Source organism: Macaca thibetana, chromosome 1, assembly GCF_024542745.1.
Source record: "Macaca thibetana thibetana isolate TM-01 chromosome 1, ASM2454274v1, whole genome shotgun sequence".
Classification (NCBI taxonomy): domain Eukaryota; kingdom Metazoa; phylum Chordata; class Mammalia; order Primates; family Cercopithecidae; genus Macaca; species Macaca thibetana.
The window spans coordinates 27,139,432-27,164,382 of NC_065578.1; the positions used below are offsets into that span (position 1 = coordinate 27,139,432).

The 24,951-nt window shown below is 47.4% G+C and overlaps 2 protein-coding genes across 3 annotated transcripts in view; both read right to left on the reverse strand.

Annotated features, from left to right (window-relative positions):
• The window catches only part of RPA2 (replication protein A2), a 342,664-nt gene that overhangs the window by 291,113 nt on the left and 26,600 nt on the right, over positions 1 to 24,951 (reverse strand). The gene's annotated exons all lie outside the window — the stretch shown is intronic.
• LOC126958026 (dnaJ homolog subfamily C member 8) overlaps positions 14,313 to 24,951 on the reverse strand; it is a 614,804-nt gene continuing 604,165 nt past the window's right edge. For both annotated transcript variants that reach the window (XM_050796069.1, XM_050796076.1), the window contains 4 exons: positions 23,994 to 24,065; positions 19,991 to 20,082; positions 17,829 to 17,904; positions 14,313 to 15,132 (listed from right to left, as the gene is read on the reverse strand). In XM_050796069.1, the coding sequence (XP_050652026.1) occupies positions 15,010 to 15,132; positions 17,829 to 17,904; positions 19,991 to 20,082; positions 23,994 to 24,065 (363 nt within the window). In that variant the 3' untranslated portion in view covers positions 14,313 to 15,009. The remainder of the gene's footprint in view (positions 15,133 to 17,828; positions 17,905 to 19,990; positions 20,083 to 23,993; positions 24,066 to 24,951) is intronic.

Here is a 24,951-nt window from a genome sequence, read left to right on the forward strand (position 1 = left end):
AACAGGTAGATGTACTATATTCATGCATGAGGCTGTCAATATCATCAAAATACAAATTCTTTCCAATTTAATCTATAAATTCAGAGCCAGTGCAATCAAAATCCCAATAGTTTTCCCAGAAAATTTACAGGCTAATTCTAAAATTCCAAATGAAAAAGCAAAGCGCCAAGAGTAGCTGAGAAATTTTTGAAGAACAAGGGCATATATATGAACAACAAGGATACCTGAAAGGACTTTTCATATTACATGTCAAGTCTTACTTTAAAGTCACAGTATTAAGACAGAGTGGGGCTGGGCGTGGTGGCACACACCTGTAATCCCAGCATTTTTGGTAAGCTGAGGCGGGCGGGTCGCCTGAGGTCAGTAGTTCAAGATCAGCCTGGGCAACATGGTGAAACCGCATCTCTAATAAAAATACAAAAATTAACCCAGGGTGGTGGCACACATCTGTAATCCTTGCTTCTGCAGAGGCTGAGGCAGGAGGATTGCCTGAACCTGGGAGGCAGAGATTGCAGTGAGCCGAGATCATGCCATTGCACTCCAGCCTGGGTGACAGAGGGAGACTCCATGTCAATCAATCAATAAATAAACAAATAATAAATAAAATACAGGGTGGTATTTTTTTCTTTTATACAGACGGGGTCTCGCTATGTTGCCCAGGCTGGTCTTGAACTCCTGAGTTCAAGTGATCTGCCCGCCTCGGCCTCCCAAAGTGCTGGGATTACAGGCGTGAGCCACCTCGCCTGGCCCTCAGAGTGATATTATCATAGCAATTCCAAAACCCATGCTCTTTTCCCTGTGGTATTCTTCCACCCACACTATCCTCCATTTACTAATGAGAAAAGGGCTACTCACTGAAGTAAGGAGGAATAAACAGAGCAAAGAAACAAAACAGAGATCCCGTAAATAAAGAGCTCATCTATGGAAACTTGACAGACAGAGTTGCCATTACAGATCAAGAAGAGTAGATATTAGCTGCTAATAGCCACTAATAGTGCAAGTTATTAGCCATCCATTAAGGAAAAAATAATAATAAAATTAGATCTCTCATATCATGTCCAGAATTAAATTCCAAATGGAATAACAACCCATGAAAAACAAAATATACAAAGTGTTGGAAGAAAATAGAGTTGAATATCTTTCTGATCTAGGGGTGAGAGAAAAAAAACTTTTTTTTTTTTGAGACGGAGTCTCGCTCTGTCACCCAGGCTAGAGTGCAGTGGCGCCATCTCAGCTCACTGTAAGCTCCGCCTCCTGGCTTCACGTCATTCTCCTGCCTCAGCCTCCCGAGTGGCTGGGACTATAGGCGCTTGCCACCACACACGGCTAATTTTTTCTATTTTTAGTAGAGACGGGGTTTCACTGTGTTCAGCAGGATGGTCTCAATCTCCTGACCTTGTGATCCGCCCGCCTCGGCCTCCCAAAGTGCTGGGATTACAGGTATGAGCCACCATGCCCGGCCCCCCCCCCAATTTTTTTTTTTAAGACAGAGTCCCGCTCATCACCCAGGCTGGAGTGAAGTGGTGCAGTCTCAGCTGACTGCAACCTCTGTCTCTGGGTTCAAGCGATCCTCCCACTTCAGCCTCCTGAGTAGCTAGGACTAGAGGCACCATGTATTTTTTGTAAAGGTGGGGTTTTGCCATGTTGCTCAAGCTGGTCTCAAACTCCTGGCCTCAAGTGATCTGTCCACCTCGGTCTCCCAAAGAGCTGGGATTACAGGCGTGAAGCACCATGCCCAGCCAAGAAAACTTCTTAAATTAAGACATGGAAATTATACATAATAAAGAAAAGCTGGATAAATTTGGCCATAGAAATTTGAAAACTATTTACATTAAAAGACACTGTAAAACATGAAAGCCAGGTGCAGTGGCTCACACCTGTAATCCCAGCACTTTGGGAGGCTGAGGCAGGCAGATCAATTGAGCCCAGGAGTTCAAAACCAGCCTGGGCAACATAGCAAGACTCCATCTCTACTAAAAATACAAAAATGGCCAGGAGTGAGGCTCACACCTGTAATCCCAGCACTTTGGGAGGATGGGGAGGGCAGGTCGCTTGAACTCAGGGGTTCGAGACCAACTTGGACAACATATCGAGACCCCGTCTCTACTAAAAATACAAAAACTAGCCTGGTGTGGTGGAGCATGCCTGTAATCCCAGCTACCTAAGAGGCTGAGACATGAGAATCACTTGAGCCCAGGAGGCAGAGGTTGCACTGAGCCAAGATTTTGCCACTGCACACCAGCCTGGGTGACAGAGGGGGACTCTGTCTCAAAAAACAAACAGTCTGGGCACGGTGGCTCATGCCTGTATGCCAGCACTTTGGGAGGCCAAGGCATGTGGATCACCTGAGGTCAGGAGTTAAAGACCAGCACAGCCAACGTGGTGAAACTCTACTAAAATACAAAAAATTAGCTGGGTGTGGTGGCAGGCCCCTGTAATCCCAGCTATTCGGCAGGCTGAGGCAGGAGAATCACTTGAATCCTAGAGGTGGAAGACTCCGGGAGATCGCGCCTTTGCACTCCAGCCTGGGCAACAAGAGCTAAACTCCATCTAAAAAAAACCCAAAAAACAAAAACTGATGAAGAGTCACAAAACAGGAGAAGATATTTGCAACACATGCAACAAAGAATTTTCAGGCGTTATATAATATAAATTTTATAAGTCAACTGAAGAAAAACCCAATAGAAAAAGGAGTCAAGAAAGAAATAGGCAATTCACAGAAGGAAAAGCCCAAATGACCAAGAAATATAAAAATATAGTCAACATTTCAGGAAATCAGGAGCCTAAGTTAAAACAATCACCACCCACCTGAATGGAAGAAATTCAAGTCTGGCAGTTCCAAATACTGGAGAGCATACAGAGCAATGGAAACTCTTACTACCCTGCCAAAAGACAGTGCAACTGCCACTACTGTTTTGGAAGTTACTTTCATAATAAATGCTTGCCAGATGACATGCCAATTAAAAGAAAAATAAAATAATAAAAAATAATAATTGTATAATAAAGTTGAAAATGTGCACATTTTTCCTAGGTATTTACCAAAAATATTAAACACAGAAGTAAGGAAACAGACATTTGTATGGTTCTTCAGTGCGATCCTGTACATATATTAAAATGAAAAGAGCTGCATATAATAACAAGGATAATAAACATAATGCGGCCGGGCACGGTGGCTCACACTTGTAATCTCAGTACTTTGGGAGGCCGAGGCAGGCAGATCACGAGGTCAGGAGTTCGAGACCAGCCTGTTCAATATGGTAAAACTCTGTCTCTACTTTTTAAAACAAAAATTAGCCGGGCATGGTGGCGCACTCCTGTAGTCCCAGCTACTCAGGAGGCTGAGGCAGGAGAATCTCTTGAACCCAGGAGGTAGAAGTTGCAGTGAGCCAAGATGGATTGCAGTGAGCCCCTGCAATCCAACCTGGGCAACAGAGTGAGATTCCATTTTAAATAAATAAATAAATATAAATAAACGTTAATGCGATACTAAAAAAGCATGTTGCAGAAGATAAATTATACTTTTTGATACAAGTTCATGTATTTGAGACAAGCTCATGGACTTCAGGCTGGAGTGCAGTGGCATGATCTCAGTTCACTACAACCTCCACCTCCTGGGCTCAAGGCATCCTCCCACCTCAGCCTCCTGAGTAGCAAAGACCACAGGCGCACACCACTGAGATGGAGTTTCACTCTGTCACCCAGGATGGAGTGCAGTGGCATAATCTCGGCTCACCGCAACCTCCGCCTCCCGGGTTCAAGCGATTCTCCTGCCTCAGTCTCCCAAGTAGCTAGGATTACGGTCATGCACCACCACACCTGGCTAATTTTGTATTTTTAGTAGAGATGGGGTTTCTCCATGTTGGTCACGCTGGTCTCAAACTCCCAACCTCAGGTGATCTGCCTGCCTCGGCCTCAAAGTGCTGGAATTACAGGCATGAGCCACCGTGCCTGGCCAGATAACATTTCTTAACACATTATTATGTTGGAGAATGCAATACACATGCATCCATATATAAAGACAAATTCAGGATATGATTACCTCTGAGAAAGGCAGTGGAATGAGTGTGAATACACAGGAGGCTTCTTTTTTTTTTTTTTTTTTTTTTTGAGACGGAGTCTCGCTCTGTCACCCAGACTGGAGTACAGTGGCATGATCTCAGCTCACTGCAAGCTCCGCCTCCCTGGTTCGTGCCATTCTCCTGCCTCAGCCTCCCGAGTAGCTGGGACTACAGGTGCCCGTCACCTCGCCCGGCTAGTTTTTTTTTGTATTTTTAGTAGAGACGGGGTTTCACCCTGTTAGCCAGGATGGTCTCGATCTCGTGACCTCGTGATCCACCCACCCTGGCCTCCCAAAGTGCTGGGAAAGTCCAGGAATACGCCACATCGTCTATCAGGCTTGCCATTAAGTTGTAGTAGTTAAGAAGGGATGGTATAGACAATACCAAGGACAGACAATAGTGCAAAAGAACAGAATAGAGAAAGAGTCACAGGAGGAAGGGGACTGCTCTAAAACCAGAGGTCTCTGAGAACCCAAAAGTTACTTAGGCAGCAAGTTCCCAGGGAGACTCCTAGGGATGGACGGCCCCGAATCTTCTCTTCCTCCTCACCACAACCTCAGCTTCTCTCTTGGGCTCTCTCTCCCTCTCTCTCACATCTTTCCACAAACTCTGGGAGTTTAAATCTCACCTCTGCCACTTCACAACGGTGTCACCTTGGACAAGTCCCTGGGCCTCCCTGAGCCTCAGAGCCTTCATCTGTGAAGCACCGCCATCCTCACAATGGGATTAGGCCAGTAAAGGACAACGCCTGGCCACTATCATTCTCGTCTCTCTTCTCCTCTCCTCTTCCTCTTCCTCTCCCTCATCCTTTCCCTCCCTTGCTCAGGGCTGAGTCCTGCTGGCCCTCCCTCTTCAGCTCGGGAGCAAAGCAAGAACTACTCCGCTCCCTTAGAAAGCTATGACATTGGTATGAAATGTAACTGTCATAACCAACTAACTCAGTGGTTAAAAGAAAGGTCTCCAGCCGGGCGCAGTGGTGTACTCCCGTAGTCCAAGCATTTTGGGAGGCCAGGGCGGGTGGACCACTTGAGCCCAGGAGTTTGAGACTAGCCTGGGCAACATAGTGAGACCTCATCTCTACAAAAAGAAAAAAGAAAAAAAAGAGAGAGAGAGAGACAGAGAGAGAGAGAGAGGTCCTTCTAGAGTAACTCAGGCTTCCTCTAAGAGGGAGATAGGGTGGTTGGAGAACAAGGATAGGAGAGTATCTTTTCTCTATGTACTCTTTTATATCTATTGAACTTTTAACTTGCTAATTTGTTACCTCTCTTTTTTTTTTTTTTTTAATTAAAAAAAGAAGCACGAGGCCAGGTGCAGCGGCTCATGCCTGCTGCAATCCCAGCACTCTGAGAGGCCAAGGCAAGAAGATTGCTTGAGTTCAGGAGTTCAAAACCAGCCTAGGCAACATGACGAAACCCCGTCTCTACAAAAAAATATAAAAATTAGCTGGTCATGGTGGTGCGTGCCTGTGGTCACAGTTACTCATGAAGGGACTGAGGTGGGAGGATCGTTTGAGCCTGGAATGTCCAGGCTGCCGTGAGCTGAGATCATGCCACCGCTGCCCTCCAACCTGGATGACAGAGTAAGATTGTGTCTCAATAAATAAATAGTAAAACATTTAAAAAAAAGAAAGGTGGACTCTGGGACCAGACTCACCTAAGTTTAAATTTCATTACAGCCTCTTAGCTGTGGTGCATTAGGCAAGTTTCTTAACCTCTCTGAGCCTATTTCCATAGCTGTAAAATGAAGATAATAATACCTACTTCATAAAGGTTTTACACAACTGCATAAGATAATACTTATGGCCAAGCACGGTGGCTCACGCCTGTAATCCTAGCACTTTGGGATACTGAGGCGGGCGGATCACCTGAAGTCAGGAGTTCGAGACCAGCCTAACCAACATGGAGAAACCCCATCTCTGCAAAAATACAAAATTAGCCGGGCATGGTGGCACGTGCCTGTAATCCCAGCTACTTGGAAGTCTGAGGCAGGAAAATCGCTTGAACCTGGGAGGCGGAGGTTGCAGTGAGCCAAGATCGCACCATTGCACTCCGGCCTGGGCAATGAAAGCAAAACTCCGTCTCAAAAAAAAAAAAAAAAAAAGATAATGCTTGTAAAAGCCTTGAGCATGGTGTTTGGCTCCCAGGAGGCATGTAGTAAATGCTGGTAGCTGGGGTTTTTTTTTTGTTCTTGTTTTTGTTTTTGTTTTTGAGACAGAGTCTCCCTCTGTGCCCAGGCTGGAGTACAGTGCTGGGATCTCAGCTCACTGTAACCTCTGCCTCCTGGGTTGAAGTGATCCTCCTGCCTCAACCTCCTGAGTAGCTGGGATTACAGGCACCTGCCACCACGCCCGGCTAATTTTTGTATTTTTAGTATAAACAAGGTTTCACCATGTTGGCCAGGCTGGTCTGGAACTCCTGACCTCAGGTGATCCACCCGTGTTTTTATTATCAGTGTGCTCTAAGTCCTAGGGCTATAGGAAGCAGCACTGAAACAGCTGGGAGCGCTAGCCTCTCCTGTCATGCTCTTTGGTGCAACTGGGACCCCTGGCTCAGCTCTGCCCTTCTTGCTCCGCTGTGTGGCCCTGGCTGCCAGTGCATGAGCTCAAGAGAGTGAGAAGTGGGAATGGGGTTACTGACCTACTGACTGAACAGTAGGGCGGGCGCATCTGGGGGAAGGGGAGTTCTGATACGTACAGGTGGTTGCATTGCTCTGTGTGTGTGTGTGTGTGTGTGTGTGTGTGTGTGTGTGTGTGTGTAGGAAGATATTTGTGAGACCTTGCGGAGTGAGTTTGTTTGCAGTGAGTGGGTAGAGGGTCTTCCGGGTTGGGATGTGCGTCTGTCCATGCGGTTGTGCATGTTGTGTGTCTGTAAGGATGTTTTCTCCTGGGTTAGGATCTGCATCACGTGAGGCAATATTGTCCGTTGGTGCCGTTCGTGTATGTGTATAGGGAGGGTCATGGGTTGTATCTGTGGATGATGAGGGTCTGTTGTGTGTGGTGAAGGGGTTCTGCGGGTGACGCGGATGTGTTTTGTGTGGTGAGTGAGGGGTGCCGCGTCTGTTGGTGAGTGTGTGTGAATGACCCTGAGGGGTGGGAGGCTTGTGCTGTGTCTGTGGGCAACAAAGACGGGCCATGTGTCCTTGAGGGGGTGCCAACAGGAGGGAAACCAGACATTACCTAGCTCTGCGGACCCTTCCAGAATCTGAGCAGCCTTGAGGATTCTGCAGGGCAGCTAGACAAAGCGGCCGCAACTGAGCCCTTCCCTTAGATCACCAGCCTCTTACCTGAGAGACAGCAGGGATGGTGGTCCAGGCGGTAACAAAGAGGCTGAAGCAGATGGGGGTGGCCCTGAGAGCATGTTTCCTGGATGGCTTCTTGGGGAGCTCCTGGATGACTTCTCAGGGAGCTCAGGAAGCAGGTAATGAGAGGAGAGGAGGCAGAGGACGGGCCCAGACGCAGGTGTGTGACTCACTCTGCTCTACCCTCCAATGAGCAGCAGCAGGACGAAGGATTAGGAAAGGCCTGCCCCCGGACTCTGCTGGGTGGGCAGGGCAGCTGAGACCAGGAAGCCAGCTCCTGGGGTGCGGCCCCAACACCAAAGTTACCAGGAATACCCACATCCAGCCAGGCACACCAGCTCATCCCACAGTACTGGGCTGGACCCCTCTGACGCTACGCCCCTCTGGGAGGAAGGGCTGGGCTTGGGCTGGTAGAGGAGAGAGGAACTGGGTCCTTTGACTGAGGGGGAGATGAGCCCTGACCTAGAGAAGGTCCCTGCCCTGCCCTCAGGAGTCCCCAGCCTGGGGAGATGGGGACACAGCCCTGCCCTCAGGTGTCTCCAGCCTGGGGGAGATGGGGACACAGCCCTGTCCTCAGGAGCCGCCAGCCTGGGGGAGATGCGGCACAGCCCTGTCCTCAGGAGTCCCCAGCCTGGGGGAGATGGGGACACAGCCCTGCCCTCAGGAGCCCGGGCTTCAGTGGGTACAGCCCTGAATCCAGTGAGCCCCAAGTTGATGAAAAAAACCCAAAGCTGCTTTCAGAAGGCACCCCTGTCTAGGGGACACACAGCCAGTTTGCCCACAGGAGGCCAGTACAATGTGTGACAAAGCCCTGCCTACAGGTGCCCTCAACAGAAAAGGAGACAGACCTGCCTTCAGAAATGCCTAGCCTTTAGGAAAGAGAAGATTCTGCCTTCTGAAGCCATATCTGGCTGAGAGGGAGATAAAGCCATCCCTGTCTCCATAGCCACCAGGCTGAGGGAGAAGACAAACCCTTGCACTGAGGAGTCCCTTGTCTGACCAAGGCAAAGGACCAGAGTTCTGGCAAAAACCTCTACGACTGCACCCGGGGCTCCAGCTTTGCACATTCTGCACTGAAAGTTACTCTATTTCTATTAATACCTCTCCCCACCACCCCCCACCACAACCAAAATATTGGGCTTAGCAGGGAGCAGAGGTGTCAGGCCACAGAGGAAAGCAAACTGGGCCAAGGCATAGGTGGATATTCTCAAATGCCAACTCTAAGAATCTGCCAGGTCAGGGTTTAATCATCACCGCTGGTCCTCAGCTTGAGCCCTGCAGTGAATGTTCTCTGAGCCTGTTTCCTGAGTCTGTAACAGCGACACATACTCCCTTCCTCACACTTAGCATGATGAGTGGTACACACCAGGAGTTCAGTAAATGAAAATCACTTTATTTACCCAAGCTCCTGTCCAGTGTCCCAGGGTTAGAGGTCAATTCCTTTCCTCACATCAGACTCAGTTGGAGAACTTGTTAAAAATAAAGTTTTAGCCGGGCACAGCTCATGCCTGTAATCCCAGCACTTTGGGAGGCTGAGGTGGGTGGATCACCCGAGGTCAGGAGGTCAAGACCAGCCTGATCAACATGGTGAAACCCCATCTCTACTAAAAATACAAAAATTAGCCAGGCGTGGTGGCGAGTGCCTGTAATCCCAGCTACTTGGGAGGCTGAGGCAGGAGAATTGCTTGAACCCAGGAGGCTGAGGTTGCAGTGAGCTGAGATTGCACCATTGCACTCCAGCCTGGGTGACAAGAGTGAGACTCCATCTCAAAAAAATAAAATAAAATAAATTAATTAAATAAAGGTAGGCCAGGCGTGGTGGTGTATGTCTGTAATCTCATCATTGTGGGAGGCTGCGGCAGAGCATCATTTGAGACCAGGAGTTTGAGACCAGCCTGGGCAACAAATCCAGACCCCATCTCTACCAAGAAAAAAAAATTAGCCAGGTGTGGTAGTTCGCACCTGCAGTCCCAGCTGTTTGGGAGATTGAGGTAGGAGGACCGCTCCGGCCCAGGAGATTGAGGCTGCAGTGGGCCATGATCTCACAACTGCACTCCAGCCTCAGTGACAGAGCAAGAACCCGTCTCAAAAAAAAAAAAAAAAAAAAAAAAAAAAAATTCTGATACAGCAGGGCTGGTGATGGGGCCAGGAAGTGAAATTTAACAAGCACCAAGGCGACTGCAAGGTAGCAGCCCATAGAGCAATACAGGCTTGGAGGGACTCCGGAGGAAGCCAAGGAGAGGAGAGTCCAATCCTTCAGAGGCTGTTTCTAACTACGCTTGCCTATCTCCCACCAGGGGACTGGCAGCCCCGCTGAGCCACAGGTGTGTGGTTAGAATAATGGCATCACTGACAGAACCCTAAGCTCCACCCACCCCCCACCTCTTGGAGGACTGGCTGTCCCTGCCTGATGACTTCAGCCCTGGCTAGGTGAAGTTGGGAGCTTGTTAAAGATCCAGCTGTCTGTCTCCCTACCACACACACACATACCCTACCCTGAATCAGAACCTTCAGGGAAATCAGAAAATGTTCTTATAGGCCAGGTGCAGTGGCTTATGCCTATAATCTAGCACTGTAGGAGGCTGAGGTGGGAGGATTGCTTGAACTCAGGAGTTCGAGACGAGCCTGAGCAACACAGACCTCGTCTCTACAAAAAATAAATTAAAACATTAGTGAGGCATGGTGGTGCACACCTGTGGTCACAGCTACTCAGGAGGCTGAGGCAGGACAGTTTGAGCCCGGGAGGTTGAGGCAGCAGTGAGCCATGATTATCGTGCCACTGCACTGCCACCTGGGCAACAAAGAAAGACCCTGTCTCAAAAAAAAAAAAAAAAGGAAATGCCTTTTTAACAAGCTTCCCAGGTGTGTCCTCAATCTTCAGCTCTTTCATCCCTTTATTAAAGCAGGGAACAACCAGCAGGAGTGGGGCAGGGAGGAATAGCCACTGTGCACCCCGCCGTGCTGGGCACCTGGCTTCCCTGACCTCAACCCTCAGGATATAACACACACAGTAGAGTCAGGATTCAAACTCCAGTCTGTCTGATGCCACATGCAGGCATATTGTCTCCATTTGGAGGGTTTGCCTCCTTTTGCTTTTTATCATGAACAGAATCTCACTGGTTTGCAGAACAGGAATGCAGAAGGTGTTTTTACCCTCATTTTACCAGACGAGGCAGCTAAAGTCCAGAGAGGGGAAATGACTTGCCAGAGACACGAGGCTAATGAGTGGCAGAGCAGAAAACTCAAGGAGGTGGGTGACTTCACGTCCCTTTTACACTCATTTCACAGTGCCCTTGTCGAGCTCTGAGCCCCCAGTTCTAATGTGAGAAGCACTGATAACCTCCAGCAAGGGGCAGATGATCCAGACGTGCTAGGTTGAGGTTGGGGAGAGGGGGAAGGAAATGGAGAGGGGCAAATCCTGTTTCCTTGAGGTTCCACCCTCAGAGCAGGCCCAGACCCATCCACAACGTCCCACACACTTCCTCCTACTGCCACTGGGGCCCCAGGGAAGCGGGAGGGGCCAGAAAGTGAAGCTGGCTGTGGCTGCTCCAGGAAGCAGCTGAGAAGCCACAGCCATAGGGTGTGGGGGTTCAGGTGACTGGAATGCCAAAGGCAACAGCTGATGCTATCTTTCAGTGGTTACAATTCTTTTTTTTTTTTTTTTTTTTTTTTGAGACAGAGTCTCTCTCTGTCGCCCAGGCTGGAGTGCAGTGGCACAAGATCTTGGCTCACTGCAACCTCCACCTCCCGGGTTAAAGTGATTCTCCTGCCTCAGTTTTCCAAGTAGCTGGGACACAAGCACGTGCCACCACACCTGTGCCACCATGCCCAGCTAATTTTTATATTTTTAGTAGAGATGAGGTTTCACTATGTTGGCCAGGGTGGTCTCAAAATCCTGACCTCTAGTGATCCGCCTGCCTCAGCCTCTCAAAGTGCCTGGGTTACAGGCGTGAACTACCGTGCCCGGCCTACACTTCATTTTAAAGGTGCAATTCCCACTTTACATACTAGGATGCTGAGGCTCAGAGTTGATGTTACCGGCCCACATGCTGGGTTTCTAACCATACCTGGCTGGCTCCTTCCACCTCACCTCTGTCCACAAAGGTCCTCTTGCCAGCCAACTCCACAGCTGGGGAGCCTATCTGCTCCATTATTTACAGAAAACAAGAAAAGTGGCTCATCCAGCTTTTCATTTTTCTCTGGGCCCTGGCACTCCTCCAGCAAGCCTTCCCTACCTAGAGAGTGCCCCTTAACCTATTTGTGGATGAAGGGGTGGGAGAGAATGGCACTGCCATAGCCACAGCCCTGCCTTGGAGGCCAGTCTTGACTGTACTGCCTCAAGTCAATGCCCAGCACACACCCCCCTCCCCAGCCAGGTCATCACAGAGATTGCTCCAAGCAGGGTTATGAGAATGGGCTGGGACCATTGCTGATCTGTCCAGTGGGTCTGTCACTAAAATGCGCCAGAAAGGAAGTAGGAAAACTTTGGTCCATCTAGGAAAACAGGATGTACTGACCGAAACCCAAATTCCTCAATATGCCATTATGATCTCCCTGGTCTCATCTCACCTCACGTCTGTGCTCCAGGCATAACAAATGTTGTTCAGTCCCATGAATGGGCTATTCTCTTACCCTCTGGGCCTTTGCACATGCCATTCCCTCTGACTGAAACACCTTTCCCTCAAGTCCCACCCCTTCTGTGCCAGACACTGTTCATTGTTTCCAGCAGGCATTCTTTTTTTTTTTTCGAGGTGGAATTTCACTCTGTCGCCCAGGATGGAGCGCAGTGGTGCGATCTTGGCTCACTGCAAGCTCCGCCTCCCGGGTTCACGCCATTCTCCTTCCTCAGCCTCCCGAGTAGCTGGGACTACAGGCGCCTGCTACCACGTCCGGCTAATTTTTTGTATTTTTAGTAGATACAGGGTTTCACCGTGTTAGCCAGGATGTCTTATCTCCTGACCTCGTGATCTACCCACCTTGGCCTCCCAAAGTGCTGGGATTACAGGCATGAACCACTGCGCCCGGCCTTTCCAGCAGGAATTCTTTCATCTTTACCAACTTCTATTGGAAACACGTGCCCAGTCCCAAGGAGGAAGGCTTGGTGTATTGCCCGTCTGTTCTTCACAGCTCTCCCAGCCAAACTTACCAAGGGGTGTCCATGTGACCCATTTTCTAACCAGTGACATCTTCTGGGAAAAATTTTGCTTCTTGGATGATTTATTTCTGTTTGGTAGTTGTTATAAGATGTGGTGCTAGAACCTTCTTGCAACTGTGAGATGCCAAACCCTCCAGAGAGGACGGAGAAGCATAGCAAGAGCCTGTTTCCTTGGAGGTATTACTGAATGAATGATTCCACCATGAACAATCCCTGAAACCCCGTCTCCACTTATGGAAGTAAAATATTCCTCTTTTTGCCAGTTGTTCCTTACAGCCAAAACATTCCTAACTGATGCATCAGCCCCTGGGTTCCAGATTTTAAAAGGGCCACTTTCTCCAGGAAACATTCCCTGACTGCTAAAAATGAGATCAAGGGCCCCCTTCTCAGAGCAGTGGACACAGTCTCCTTGCCCGTGTGCCCCAGCTGTGAGGCAGGCAACAGGGGTCCTGCGGTGTTCACCATTTTATTTCTAAACCAGCACATTTGTTCAATGAATAAACACACCTGACATGATTTGGATTTGTGTCCCCGCCCCAATCTCATGCCCAGTTGTAATCCCCCATGTTGGAGGAGGGACCTGATAAGAGGTGATTGGATCATAAGGGCTGCCCCCTTTGCTGTTCTTGGGATAGTGAGTCCTCCTTGTCTATCAGTATCTCGTGATAGTGAGATCTGGTTGTTTAAAAGTGTATAGCACCTCTCCCTGTGCCCTCTTCCTCCTGCTCTGGCCAGGTAAGATGTGCCTCCTTCCTCTTCACCTTCTGCCACAACTCTAAGTTTCCTGAGGCCTCCCCAGCCATGCTTCCTGTACAGCCTGCAAAACCATGAGTCAATTAAACCTCTTTTCTTTATAAACTACCCAGTCTCAGGTAGTTCTTCATAGCAGTGTGAGAACTAATACCCATAGCTAATTGCTGGCACAGCCTCCTTGAGGATAAAGGTAAGTTTGTAGATAGCTGAACTGAACAACCACCACTTAATCTCTAAGGAAGGGGTGTGTGCACCCACATCCTGGACTGAAATGGGGGTCGCTTTGCTTTGCCTGGCTAGAAAAGATAATCACTGCCCCCCTTGGCAGGACAGCCTGCATTACCTCACGGCATGTATCACTTTTGCAGGGCAACTAAACATTTCCTTCCTCTGCCTTGGTCCAGTTTAGCCAGAGGCACACCTACCCACCCACCCACCCACCTCTGTGCTCTACTTCATGTGTGGTTTGGACGTGCTCAGCTGTACTTGGAAGGACAGTAAGACACCCAAGCCTCTGTCCTCTCCCACAGAGAAAGGAAAGTTGCACTTCTCATGATACTAAAAGCCACGGTGCCTTTCGTAGTCATGGTGCCTGTTTACTCATCTACAAGACATTGCAAAAAGCAAAGTCTAGTTTTGAGTCACCTAGTTTCCTTTATCTTCACATTTCAAGTGTCACCTTTCCACTTTTCACTTTAGGCCCCTCCCAAGGGCTGATTCCGTCCCTGAAAGCAAGCAGGACGTCTGGGCATAGACTATGAGCTGGACGCTTTCATATATTACTTCATTTAATCCTCAAAACAATCAGTATCTTCATTTTACACAGAAATAATAGTATATGGGCAATACCCAAGGAGCACTGTGGTAGCTACCTTGTATATGCCATGGCAAATCCTCCCTAAAAGCTGCCACAGTAATTTATATTCCCATTTTGTAGATGAAGAAACTAAGGTTCAGCCAGGTCTGTCCAACCCCAAACCATTTTGGGGTTGGGCCAAGCCAGATAAGGGACCCACAAGGGAGAGGACAAGGAAGAGTACATCAATGGCTTGGGTATAAAAATTTATTATACATAAAGAATATTACCACTAACAAATGCAGACAGGCTAGGACATGGTACTGGGTGGAGGACGGCTAGCTCTTTGGAAAGTGAAAGGTTTGGGTGGCGTGGACCTCATGCCACGCTGATTGGTCAGTAGACGGGGGCACATGCCAAACACCACAGGGCATCAGGGCATCAGATGCCGCTCTGTGTGCCCACAAGTGTTCCCTGTCTCATCTGGGCCTTCGAAGGGAACACACCCAGAAGCGAGCAACTGAAGCGAAGGGGCTTCCTAAGGTGCCCCTTCCAGGCTTGTCTCTGAAGTCACAGCAATACCATTTTAAGCAATATGTTTAATCAGATGATTTCCACAAACTATCCACAAAGTTTCTAACCATCACAATTCAGTGAAGTACAAAACACTGAGTTACAGGCTGTGGGAAGAGAAGGCAGCACCAATGGTGGCACCTTCCAATCCTGGTTGTTCTAGGGGCAGGGAGAGGGGAAGGTCTTTTTTTAAACCAAGCCCCTCATTTCAATGTACAAAAGAATTACTCTGATCAATATTAAATTGTATTGAAAACAAAATGGACTAAAAAGCAAATTCTACTCTATGTTGGGGTGGAAGTGGGAGGAAAGAATGAGTCCTTTGAAGCAGGAAGGGAGATAGCAGGGGGAAGGTTCTGTGCCTGTGACCTGGGTGGTCACTCACGCTGCTCCATTTTTACTTTTGGTGGTCTCAGGAAGGTCCGATTTTTCTTCTCTTTCTTCCCCTTTGTATTGGCTTGGAAGTTTCGCCAGCTGTCCACACGACCATCTCGACTTTCCTAAGTACAAAAGAAGTTTGAGGTGAGGAGACCACTTAATGAGTGGAAAGGCCTAAACCTGCTCTGCCATCCATCCACCCTCCTGTAGCCCAGCTCAGTTCAGTCCCCTGGAATAATCCAAGAGTAGAATAGAGCTGGCCAGGCGCAGTGGCTCATACCTATAATCCCAGCACTTTGGGAGGCCGAGGCGGGCAGATCACCTGAGGTCAGGAGTTCAAGACCAGCCTGGCCAACATGGTGAAACCCTGTCTCTAATAAAAATACAAAAATTAGCCAGGCATGGTGGCAGGTGCCTGCAATCCCAGCTACTCAGGAGGCTGAGGCAGGAGAATCGCTTGAACCTGGGAGGCAGAGGTTGCAGTGGGCCAAGACCAGGCCACTGCACTCCAGCCTGGACAACAAGAGCGAGACTTCATATCAAATAAAAAGAAAGAAAAAAAGAGTAGCATAGGCTGGGCATGGTGGCTCACACGGCAGGTGGATCACCTGAGGTTGGGAGTTCGAGACCAGCCTGACCAACATGGAGAAACCCCATCTCTACTAAAAATATAAAAACTTAGCCAGGCACAGTGGCGCATGCCTGTAATCCCAGTTACTTGGGAGGCTGAGGCAGGAGAATCACTTGAATCCAGGAGGCGGAGGTTGCAGTGAGCCGAGATCACACCATTGCACTTCAGCCTGAGCAACAAGAACGAAACTCCGTCTCAAAAAAAAAAAAAAAAAAAAGAGTAGAACAGAGCTTTCTTCCTACTCTCATGGGCCTGAGAAAGTGTCACAGCACCCCTAGAAAGCAGGATGAGCTGCAGGTTGGAAGAGGAGGACAAAATGAGTAATAATCATCACAACACCGAGGCCCTATTTCTTGGGACCTCAAGGATAGACGTTTAGCATATGGTATTTCTTTTTTTGTTTTTTTTTTTGTGAGATGGTAAGATGAAGTCTTGCTCTGTCGCCCAGGCTGGAGTGCAGTGGCGTGATCTCAGCTCACTGCAACCTCCACCTCCCGGCTTCATCCCATTCTCCTGCCTCAGCCTCCCGAGTAGCTGGGACTACAGGCGCCCGCCACAAGGCCTGGCTAATTTTTTGTATTTTTAGTAGAGACAGGGTTTCACCACGTTAGCCAGGATGGTTTCGATCTCCTGACCTCGTGATCCACCCGCCTCGGCCTACCAAAGTGCTGGGATTTCAGGCGTAAGCCACCGTGCCTGGACAGCATATGGTATTTCTAATCTTCCCCAAACCCGACTATGGTGTGTACTGCTACCAGTGCTTCACAAATAACACTGAGGCTCAAAAAGGTTAAATGATTTTCTCAAAGCCATAGAGCTAGCTAGCAGTACAGCTACTCTTTCCACTACATCTTTCTGCTGCCCCCCAAAACTTGGATGGCTGCTCCAAAGCCAGTACAATGCCTAGCCAGTTGTGTAGGGATGGCCACTAGGACCTCTACCTTATTACCATTTTTTCTCTTTCCATACATAAAGTGGAACAGAAACAAAGTCATCAACTCTGATTAGCCAGCCCCTAACCATGAGTCCTAAATCCTATAGAAGAAAAGACCAAATGTTGCCACAATCCTTCTGGCCAGCCACCTGAAGGATATAACCAGGGTGTCAAAGAAGAGTCAAGTTCAAAAGTTCTAACTCTCTCTGTAGGCAGGACACTGGGGCCACAAGAACTTCAGCGTCTACTAACAGATCTCCAAGCAGGGCAATACTCTATGTTTACCCCCTAAATTAAAAGTGCAATCCATTTTTCTTGAGCCCACTGGGCAGCTGTGCCTACTACAATCTAAAAAACCATTCAGGGTCAAACTGTTAGTGTGCTGTAAAAATAAATTAAACAATAATTGGCCGGGCGCAGTGGCTCAAGCCTGTAATCCCAGCACTTTGGGAGGCCGAGACGGGCGGATCACGAGGTCAGGAGATCGAGACCATTCTGGCTAACATGGTGAAACCCCGTCTCTACTAAAAATACAAGAAAATTAGCCGGGTGAGGTGGCAGGCGCCTGTAGTCCCAGCTACTCGGGAGGCTGAGGCAGGAGAATGGCGTGAACCCGGGAGGCGGAGCTTGCAGTGAGCCGAGATCGCGCTACTGCACTCCAGCCTGGGGCACAGAGCAAGACTCCATCTCAAAAAAAAAAAAAAAAAACAATAATTTAAAAAAATAATTTTTTAGGCTGGGCGCGGTGGCTCACGCCTGTAATCCCAGCACTTTGGGAGGCAGAGGCGGGTGGATCACGAAGTCAGGAGATCGAGACCATCCTGGCTAACGTGGTGAAACCCTGTCTCTACTAAAAAAACAAAAAAATTAGCCAGGCGTGGTGGCAGGCGCCTGTAGTCCCAGCTACTCGGGAGGTTGAGGCAGGAGAATGGCGTGAACCCGGGAGGCGGAGATTGCAGTGAGCCGAGATAGTGCCACTGTACTCCAGCCTGGGCAACAAAGCGAGACTCTTGTCTCAAAAAAAAAAAAAAAAGTAATAATTTTTTAAAAAGCCATTCCGGGATCCTCATTGCCCTTGCCAAGGCTACAGAGTTTACAGGAGGCTGAGCCAAGACCAATCTCATTCTTCACAGCTCCCACTCTTCCCCACATATCCCACTTCCCTCTAACTACCCAACTCAGTCCTGGGAGTGCCGCAGGAACCAAGTTGCCTTATTCTGGAATTAGAATCCCTGGCCACCTTAGAAATTTACCTCAAAGTTTTTCTGCCACTCTCTTTCCCGTTTGGCTTTTTCTTGAGCTTCAATCTCTTCTTCCCTTTGTCGTTTCCTAGGAGGAAAACCAGATCATATTATTTATATGATACTTATAGACTGAATTAACCATACAAGATGGCATCTCCCCACAGAAGCAAGCATATATAGTAAATAAGTTCCCCTAGAAGTCTACAAAGATGGCTGTCTGGAAAGGGCTCAAAGTATTTTCATGAATGTCTCATTCTAAAACACGCAGATCAGACTGTGGGCATGGCTGTGGGGAAAGACATAAATATCTCTGTTACACAGATAAAGTAACCAAAGCCCAGCCAAGAGCAATGTGAGGTTTTGGGCTGTTTCAGTGACAAAGCTATGTCGAGAACACAGGCCACCTTACTTCAGCAGAATGACCATTATAAACCCAAAGTTCTTAAGATCTCTGGACAAAACCCTATCCCAAAACTAAGACATTTCACACAACCTCAACTAGCAAATTTTAGTTATTGGTACATACCAAACAACAATATAAAATACATAGAGAAACAAAACTCGGCCGGACATAGTGGCTCACACCTGTAAGCCCAGCACTTTGAGAGGCTGGGGTGGGTGGATCACGTGAGGTCAGGAGTTCGAGACCAGCCTGATGAACATGGTGAAACCCCATCTCTATTAAAAATGTAAAAATTGGCCGGGCATGGTGGCTCAAGCCTGTAATCCCAGCACTTTGGGAGGCCGAGACGGGCGGATCACGAGGTCAGGAGATCGAGACCATCCTGGCTAACACGGTGAAACCCTCTCTCTACTAAAAAATACAAAAAACTAGCCGGGCGAAGAGGCGGGCGCCTGTAGTCCCAGCTACTCGGGAGGCTGAGGCAGGAGAATGGCGTAAACCCGGGAGGCGGAGTTTGCAGTGAGCTGAGATCCGGCCACTGCACTCCAGCCTGGGCGACAGAGCGAGACTCCGTCTCAAAAAAAAAAAAAAAAAAAAAAATGTAAAAATTAGCTGGGCAGGAGAATTCAGGCAGGAGAATCACCTGAACCCAGGAGGTGAAGGTTGCAGTGAGCTGAGATTGCACCACTGCACTCCAGCTTGGGCAACAAGAGCAAAACTCTAACATTTCTGATGTTCAAGAGAAATCATATTTTAGAACATTAAACATTTTGTTACCAATGACACTGTACAGTACTATACACTCACCAAAGCTGCAGCCACTAGTCCCACAAAAGGTTCTGGCCTCAGTAACAGTGGCCTTAACAGCTGCTTATTTCACTCCAGGACGTCAGGAAGAACACACATAAGGCTCTTGATTATAAATAATCTCCCTGAGAGTGTGCGGTGGCTCACGCCTGTAACCCTAGCACTTTAGGAGGCCAAGGCAGGTGGATCACAAGGTCAGGAGATCGAGACCATCCTGGCCAACATGGTGAAACCCCATCTCTACTAAAATACAAAAAATTAGCCGGGCATGGTGGCATACACCTGTAGTCCCAGCTACTTGGGAGGCTGAGGCAGGAGAACTGCTAGAACCTAGGAAGTGGAGATTGCAGTGAGCCAAGACTGCCCCACTGCATTCCAGCCTGGCGACAGAGCAAGACTGTATCAAAAAAATAAATAAAAAATACACTCCCTAAGGACAGAGCTATTCAGTAATTCCCAAAAGTCAAAGGAAAAAAAACTTACTACCCTGGTGATTCAAAAGCTTGATTGTGGCCAGGCGCGGTGGCTCAAGCCTGTAATCCCAGCACTTTGGGAGGCCGAGACGGGCGGATCACGAGGTCAGGAGATCGAGACCATCCTGGCTAACCCGGTGAAACTCTGTCTCTACTAAAAAAATACAAAAAAACTAGTCCTTGCTACTGTAGGGACTGCTACTCTGGAGGCTGAGGCAGGAGAATGGCGTGAACCCGGGAGGTGGAGCTTGCAGTGAGCCGAGATCGCGCCACTGCACTCCAGCCTGGGTGACAGCGCAAGACTCCAACTCAAAACAAAAAACAAAAAACAAAAAAAATAACAAAAGCTTGATTGTTTTTTGGTAACTATTTTTATAGTCTCTTAAATGATATGCCACATAATTCCTTCATTAGAAAAATCACCAAAGACCAATGTTAGTTAATCTAGGGATTTAAATATGGTTTAAAATGAATATACTGATATGTACCTTTCATGCATCTCTTTGGCTTCTCTCTCTTTCCTTTTAATTTCCAGCTCAGCAAAGAGTTTCATTGTCTGTTTATATACAGCTTGTTTGAACTACGAGAAAATCAAGAACAAAAGAAAATCAGAGTAAATATTTTTACCAGCAATTTGAACCATGTACTTTCACTTGGAGCCCAAGATAAAGCAGATTAAAACCTGGCACAGGTTGGGCACAGTGGCTCACACCCGTAATTCCAACACTTTGGGAGGCCAAGGAAGGACAATCGCTTGAGGCTAACAGATTGACTAGCCTGGGCAACATAGTGAAACTCTATCGCTACAAAAAAAAATTTTATTTAAACTAGTGCGCAGGCCAGGAGTGGTGGCTCACACCTGTAATCCCAGCACTCTGGGAGGCCAAGGAGGGCAGATCACCTGAGGTCAAGAGTTCAAGACCAGCCTGGCCTGAACATGGAGAAACTCCGTCTCTACTAAAAATATAACAATTAGCCAGGCATGGTGGTGTGTGCCTGTAATCCCAACTACTCGGGAGACTTAGGCAGGAGAATCACTTGAACCTAGGAGGCGAAGGTTGCAGCGAGCCACGATCATGCCATTGCACTCCAGCCTGGGCAACAAGAGCAAAACTCCCATCTCAAAATCAAACAAAAATTAGCAGGGCATGGTGGTGCACATTTGTAGATCCAGCATTTCAACAGTGGGAGGCAGGAGGATCACTTAAGTCCTCGAGTCTGAGACCACCCTGAGCAACATAGTGAGATCCCATCTCTACAAAAAATATTAAAAATAAAACATTAACCAGGTATGGCTACACACACTTGTAGTCCCAGCTACTCAGGAGGCTGAGGTGGGAGGACTGCTTGAGCTCAGGAGGTCAAGGCTGTAGTGAGCCATTACTATGCCACTGCACTCCAGCCTGGACAACAGAGCAAGACTCTATCTCTTTAAAAAAAAAAAAAAAGTATATTACATGGTAGTCTTACAAAGATAGGAACAGAAGCTATTATTATTTATTATTATTGTTTTTGTCTCAATCTGTCACCCAGGCTAGAGTGCAGTGGTGTGATCATAGCTCACTACAGCCTCAAACTCCTAGGCTGAAAAGATCCTCCCACTTCAGCCCCCAAAGCACTCGGATTATAGGTATGTGCCACCAGAGGTTATTATTAGAATGTATAATATCCACTAAGGTGGAAGGATCACTTGTGCCCAGGAGGTCGAGGCTGCAGTGAGTTAAGATCACGCCACTATACTCCAGCTGGGGTGACAAAGGGAGACCCTAGCTCTAAAAAAAATTACCAAAAAATAAATGAAGGTAAATGTCACACCAAGTTAATGAAATTACAATCCCCTCCCTACCAGTTTTTAATCCTTTATTTTCAAGAGTTCTTAAGAACAGAGCTTATGTTATTCTACCTTTAAATATTTTTCTCCAGATATAATGTATCTTAAATAGACATGTAAGTACAAAAGTAATCTGTCATGCAGATTGAATAGTGCCTAAATTCTAAAATCAGACACTGGAGCAAAGAGTGACATATGGAGAGAAAGGAAAATAAAGAAGTCCCTAAATTTCTGTGACTTTTCTTTTATCCTGTTACTTACTAGACACTGCTCACTAAAAGAAATGCTTCAAACTCCAGTCCCTAATAAAGACAAACATCAAAGATATAAAGGAGTCTGTAATGAATAGCTCAATATCTTTAAAAGCTCCAAACACTGGATAGATAGACACTGGTGATTTTATATTTTTTATATTTCTCTGCTTTTTCCAAATTTTCTATCATTAGCATGTGTTCTTTTATAATCAGGAAAAAAAAACAACTGAAGAAAGTTGGGCCAGGTGCGGTGGCCCACACCTGTAATCCCAGCAGTTTGGGAGGCCAAGGCGGGCAGATTACTTGAGGTGAGGAGTTTGAGATCAGCCTGAGCAACATGGTGACATCCCGTCTCTATTAAACATACAATAATTAGCCAGGCTTGATGGTGCGCATCTGTAATCCCAGCTACTCAGGAGGCTAAGGCAGGAGAATCACTTGAACCTGGGAGGCAGAGGTTGCAGTGAGCTGAGATCGCACCACTGCTCTCTAGCCTGGGCAACAGAGTAAGACCCTGTCTCAAATACATAAATAAATATATATTTATACATTTTAAGTTCAAATAAAATGTTTGTTGTTGTTGTTATTGTTTTGAGACGGAGTCTTGTTATGTTGCCAGGCTGGGGTGCAGTGGCGCGATCTTGGCCCACTGCAACCTCTGCCTCCCGGGTTCAAGCGATTCTCCTGCCTCAGCCTCCCAAGTAGCTGGGATTACAGGCATGCGCCACCATGCCCAGCTAATTTCTGTATTTTTAGTAGAGACGGGGTTTCATCATGTTGGCCAGGATGGTCTCGATCTCCTGACCTCGTGATCCGCCCGCCTCAGCCTCCCAAAGTGCTGGGCTCACAGGCGTGAGCCACTGCACCCAGCCAAATAAAATGTTTTTTAAAAAAATAAAAATGAGGCCAGGCGCGGTGGCTCAAGCCTGTAATCCCAGCACTTTGGGAGGCCGAGACGGGCGGATCACGAGGTCAGGAGATCGAGACCATCCTGGCTAACACAGTGAAACCCCGTCTCTACTAAAAAATACAAAAAACTAGCCGGGCGAGGTGGCGGGCACCTGTAGTCCCAGCTACTCGGGAGGCTGAGGCAGGAGAATGGCGTAAACCCAGGAGGCGGAGCTTGCAGTGAGCTGAGATCCGGCCACTGCACTCCAGCCTGGGCAACAGAGCGAGACTCCGTCTCAAAAAAAAAAATAAAAATAAAAATGAGGCCAGGCACGGTGGCTCACACCTGTAACATCAGCACTTTGGGAGGCCGAGGCAGGTGGATCACCCAAGGTAAGAAGTTCAAGACCAGCCTGGCCAACATGATGAAACCCCGTCTCTACTAAAAATATAAAAAAATTAGCCGGAGGCTGGGCGCGGTGGCTCATGCCTGTAGCCTATAATCCCAGCACTTTGGGAAGCCGAGGCAGGCAGATCATCTGAGGTCGGGAGTTCGAGACCAGCCTGAAAAACATGGAGAAACCCCGTCTCTACTAAAAATTAGCTGGGCATGGTGGGGCATGCCAGTAATCCCAGCTACTTGGGAGGCTGAGGCAGGAGAATCGCTTGAACCCAGGAGACAGAGGTTGCGGTAAGTCGGGATCACGCCATTGCACTCCAGCCTGGGCAACAAGAGTGTAACTCCCTCTCAAAAAATTAATTAATTAATTAATTAAAATTAAAATTAAAAATATGTGACAGCTAGGGACAGTAGATCACATTTGTAATCCCAGCACTTTGGGAGGCCAAGGCGGACAGATCACCTGAGGTCAGGAGTTTGAGACCAACATGGAGAAACCCCGTCTCTACTAAAAATACAAAATTGGTTGGGCGTGGTGGTGCATGCCTGTAATCCCAATTACTCGGGATGTTGAGGCAGAATCACTTGAACCCAGGAGGCAGAGGTTGCGGTGAGCCAAGATCATACCATTGCACTCTAGCCTGGGCAACAAGAGTAAAAGTTCATCTCAAAAAATAAAAAATAAAACAATAAGGCCGGGCGTGGTGGCTCATGCCTGTAATCCCAACACTTTGGGAGGCAGAGGCGGGCAGATAACCTGAGGTCAGGAGTTTGAGACCAGCCTGACCAATATGATGAAACCTCGTCTCTACTAAAAATACAAAAATTAGCCGGGCGTGGGGGCATGCACCTATAATCCTAGGTACTTGAGAGGCTGAAATAGGAGAATTGCTTGAACCTGGGAGGCAGAGGTTGCAGTGAGCTGAGATTGCGCCATTGCACTCCAGCCTGGCAACAAGAGTGAAACTCAGTCTCAAAAATAATAAATAAATAAATAAATAAATAAATAAATGTGAAATAGCATATAGTCATCATTCTTTTGGCTTCTGTCTCTGTAACTCACCAATTCGTAGACTCAGTCACACAAGATACAGTGGCGTTTCCCATATTTAACTCACCAGTTCAGGATCATCCTCCTCTACAATTGTAGGTTTTCCTTCCTTCTTTAACTGTTTTTTTCGCTCTTTCACCTAAAAAGAATTTTTTTTCATCAAAAGACGAGCACCTGTGATTTGAGAATATCCACTGAGCTGTACACATACAATATATGTAACTTTCTGTAGGCACAGGTATAGCAAAAAGTTTCCATTAAAAAAAAAATGAGCCCCTCCCCTCCCTCCTCAAAAGAACAATGGAATCAAGGACAATTAGGAACCACAAGTCCGTTTTCTAATCTCATCTAAAATCCAATCTACCAGGAAGAACGAAAGATGAAAGGGGACCAACGGGAGGTTGTCCCCAACTCATCAGATCCAAAACATTTTTGATGAAATAAACAGACTACTAATTTACCTTTCTTGGCTTGTGGTTATGTGTTTAGAGCAAAGAAAATATATTTGTCAAGTTTTAGAAGAAGCTACAGAATTTGTGGCATTATGTCCAAGTAGTTTTTCTGGCATTTCTATAACTACATTCTTGATCATTTTCACCGTGGAACCTCCCTAAACCACACATCATATTAACTGATACTTTTATCACTTTGGTCACTACTGAGATTAAAAAAAAAAAAAAATTAAATATACCCATTCATACAAGAATGACACTACTCCATGAACTATTATACCAGTCTATTATACCAGCAAGAGCCAAGTGCCCTCTAAGCTCAGAAAGGCCCTACTGCCACCCTGTGGTCAGGAAGCCTAAGGATGACATTCTTACAGGTAAAAGATATAGGAAGGGTAACTACCACAATGATTTAAGGAGAAACTGTCAGGCACTTTTCCTATTTCTACAAGGATAGGGCCTACAAGTGCCATTTCCAACACATGACCGGCAGGACGTAGTTATGGGCCCTTTGTCTCCTCTTCTTATCCATTTTCCTCACCTAAACTGGATTCATTACTATGGTTATAAAGT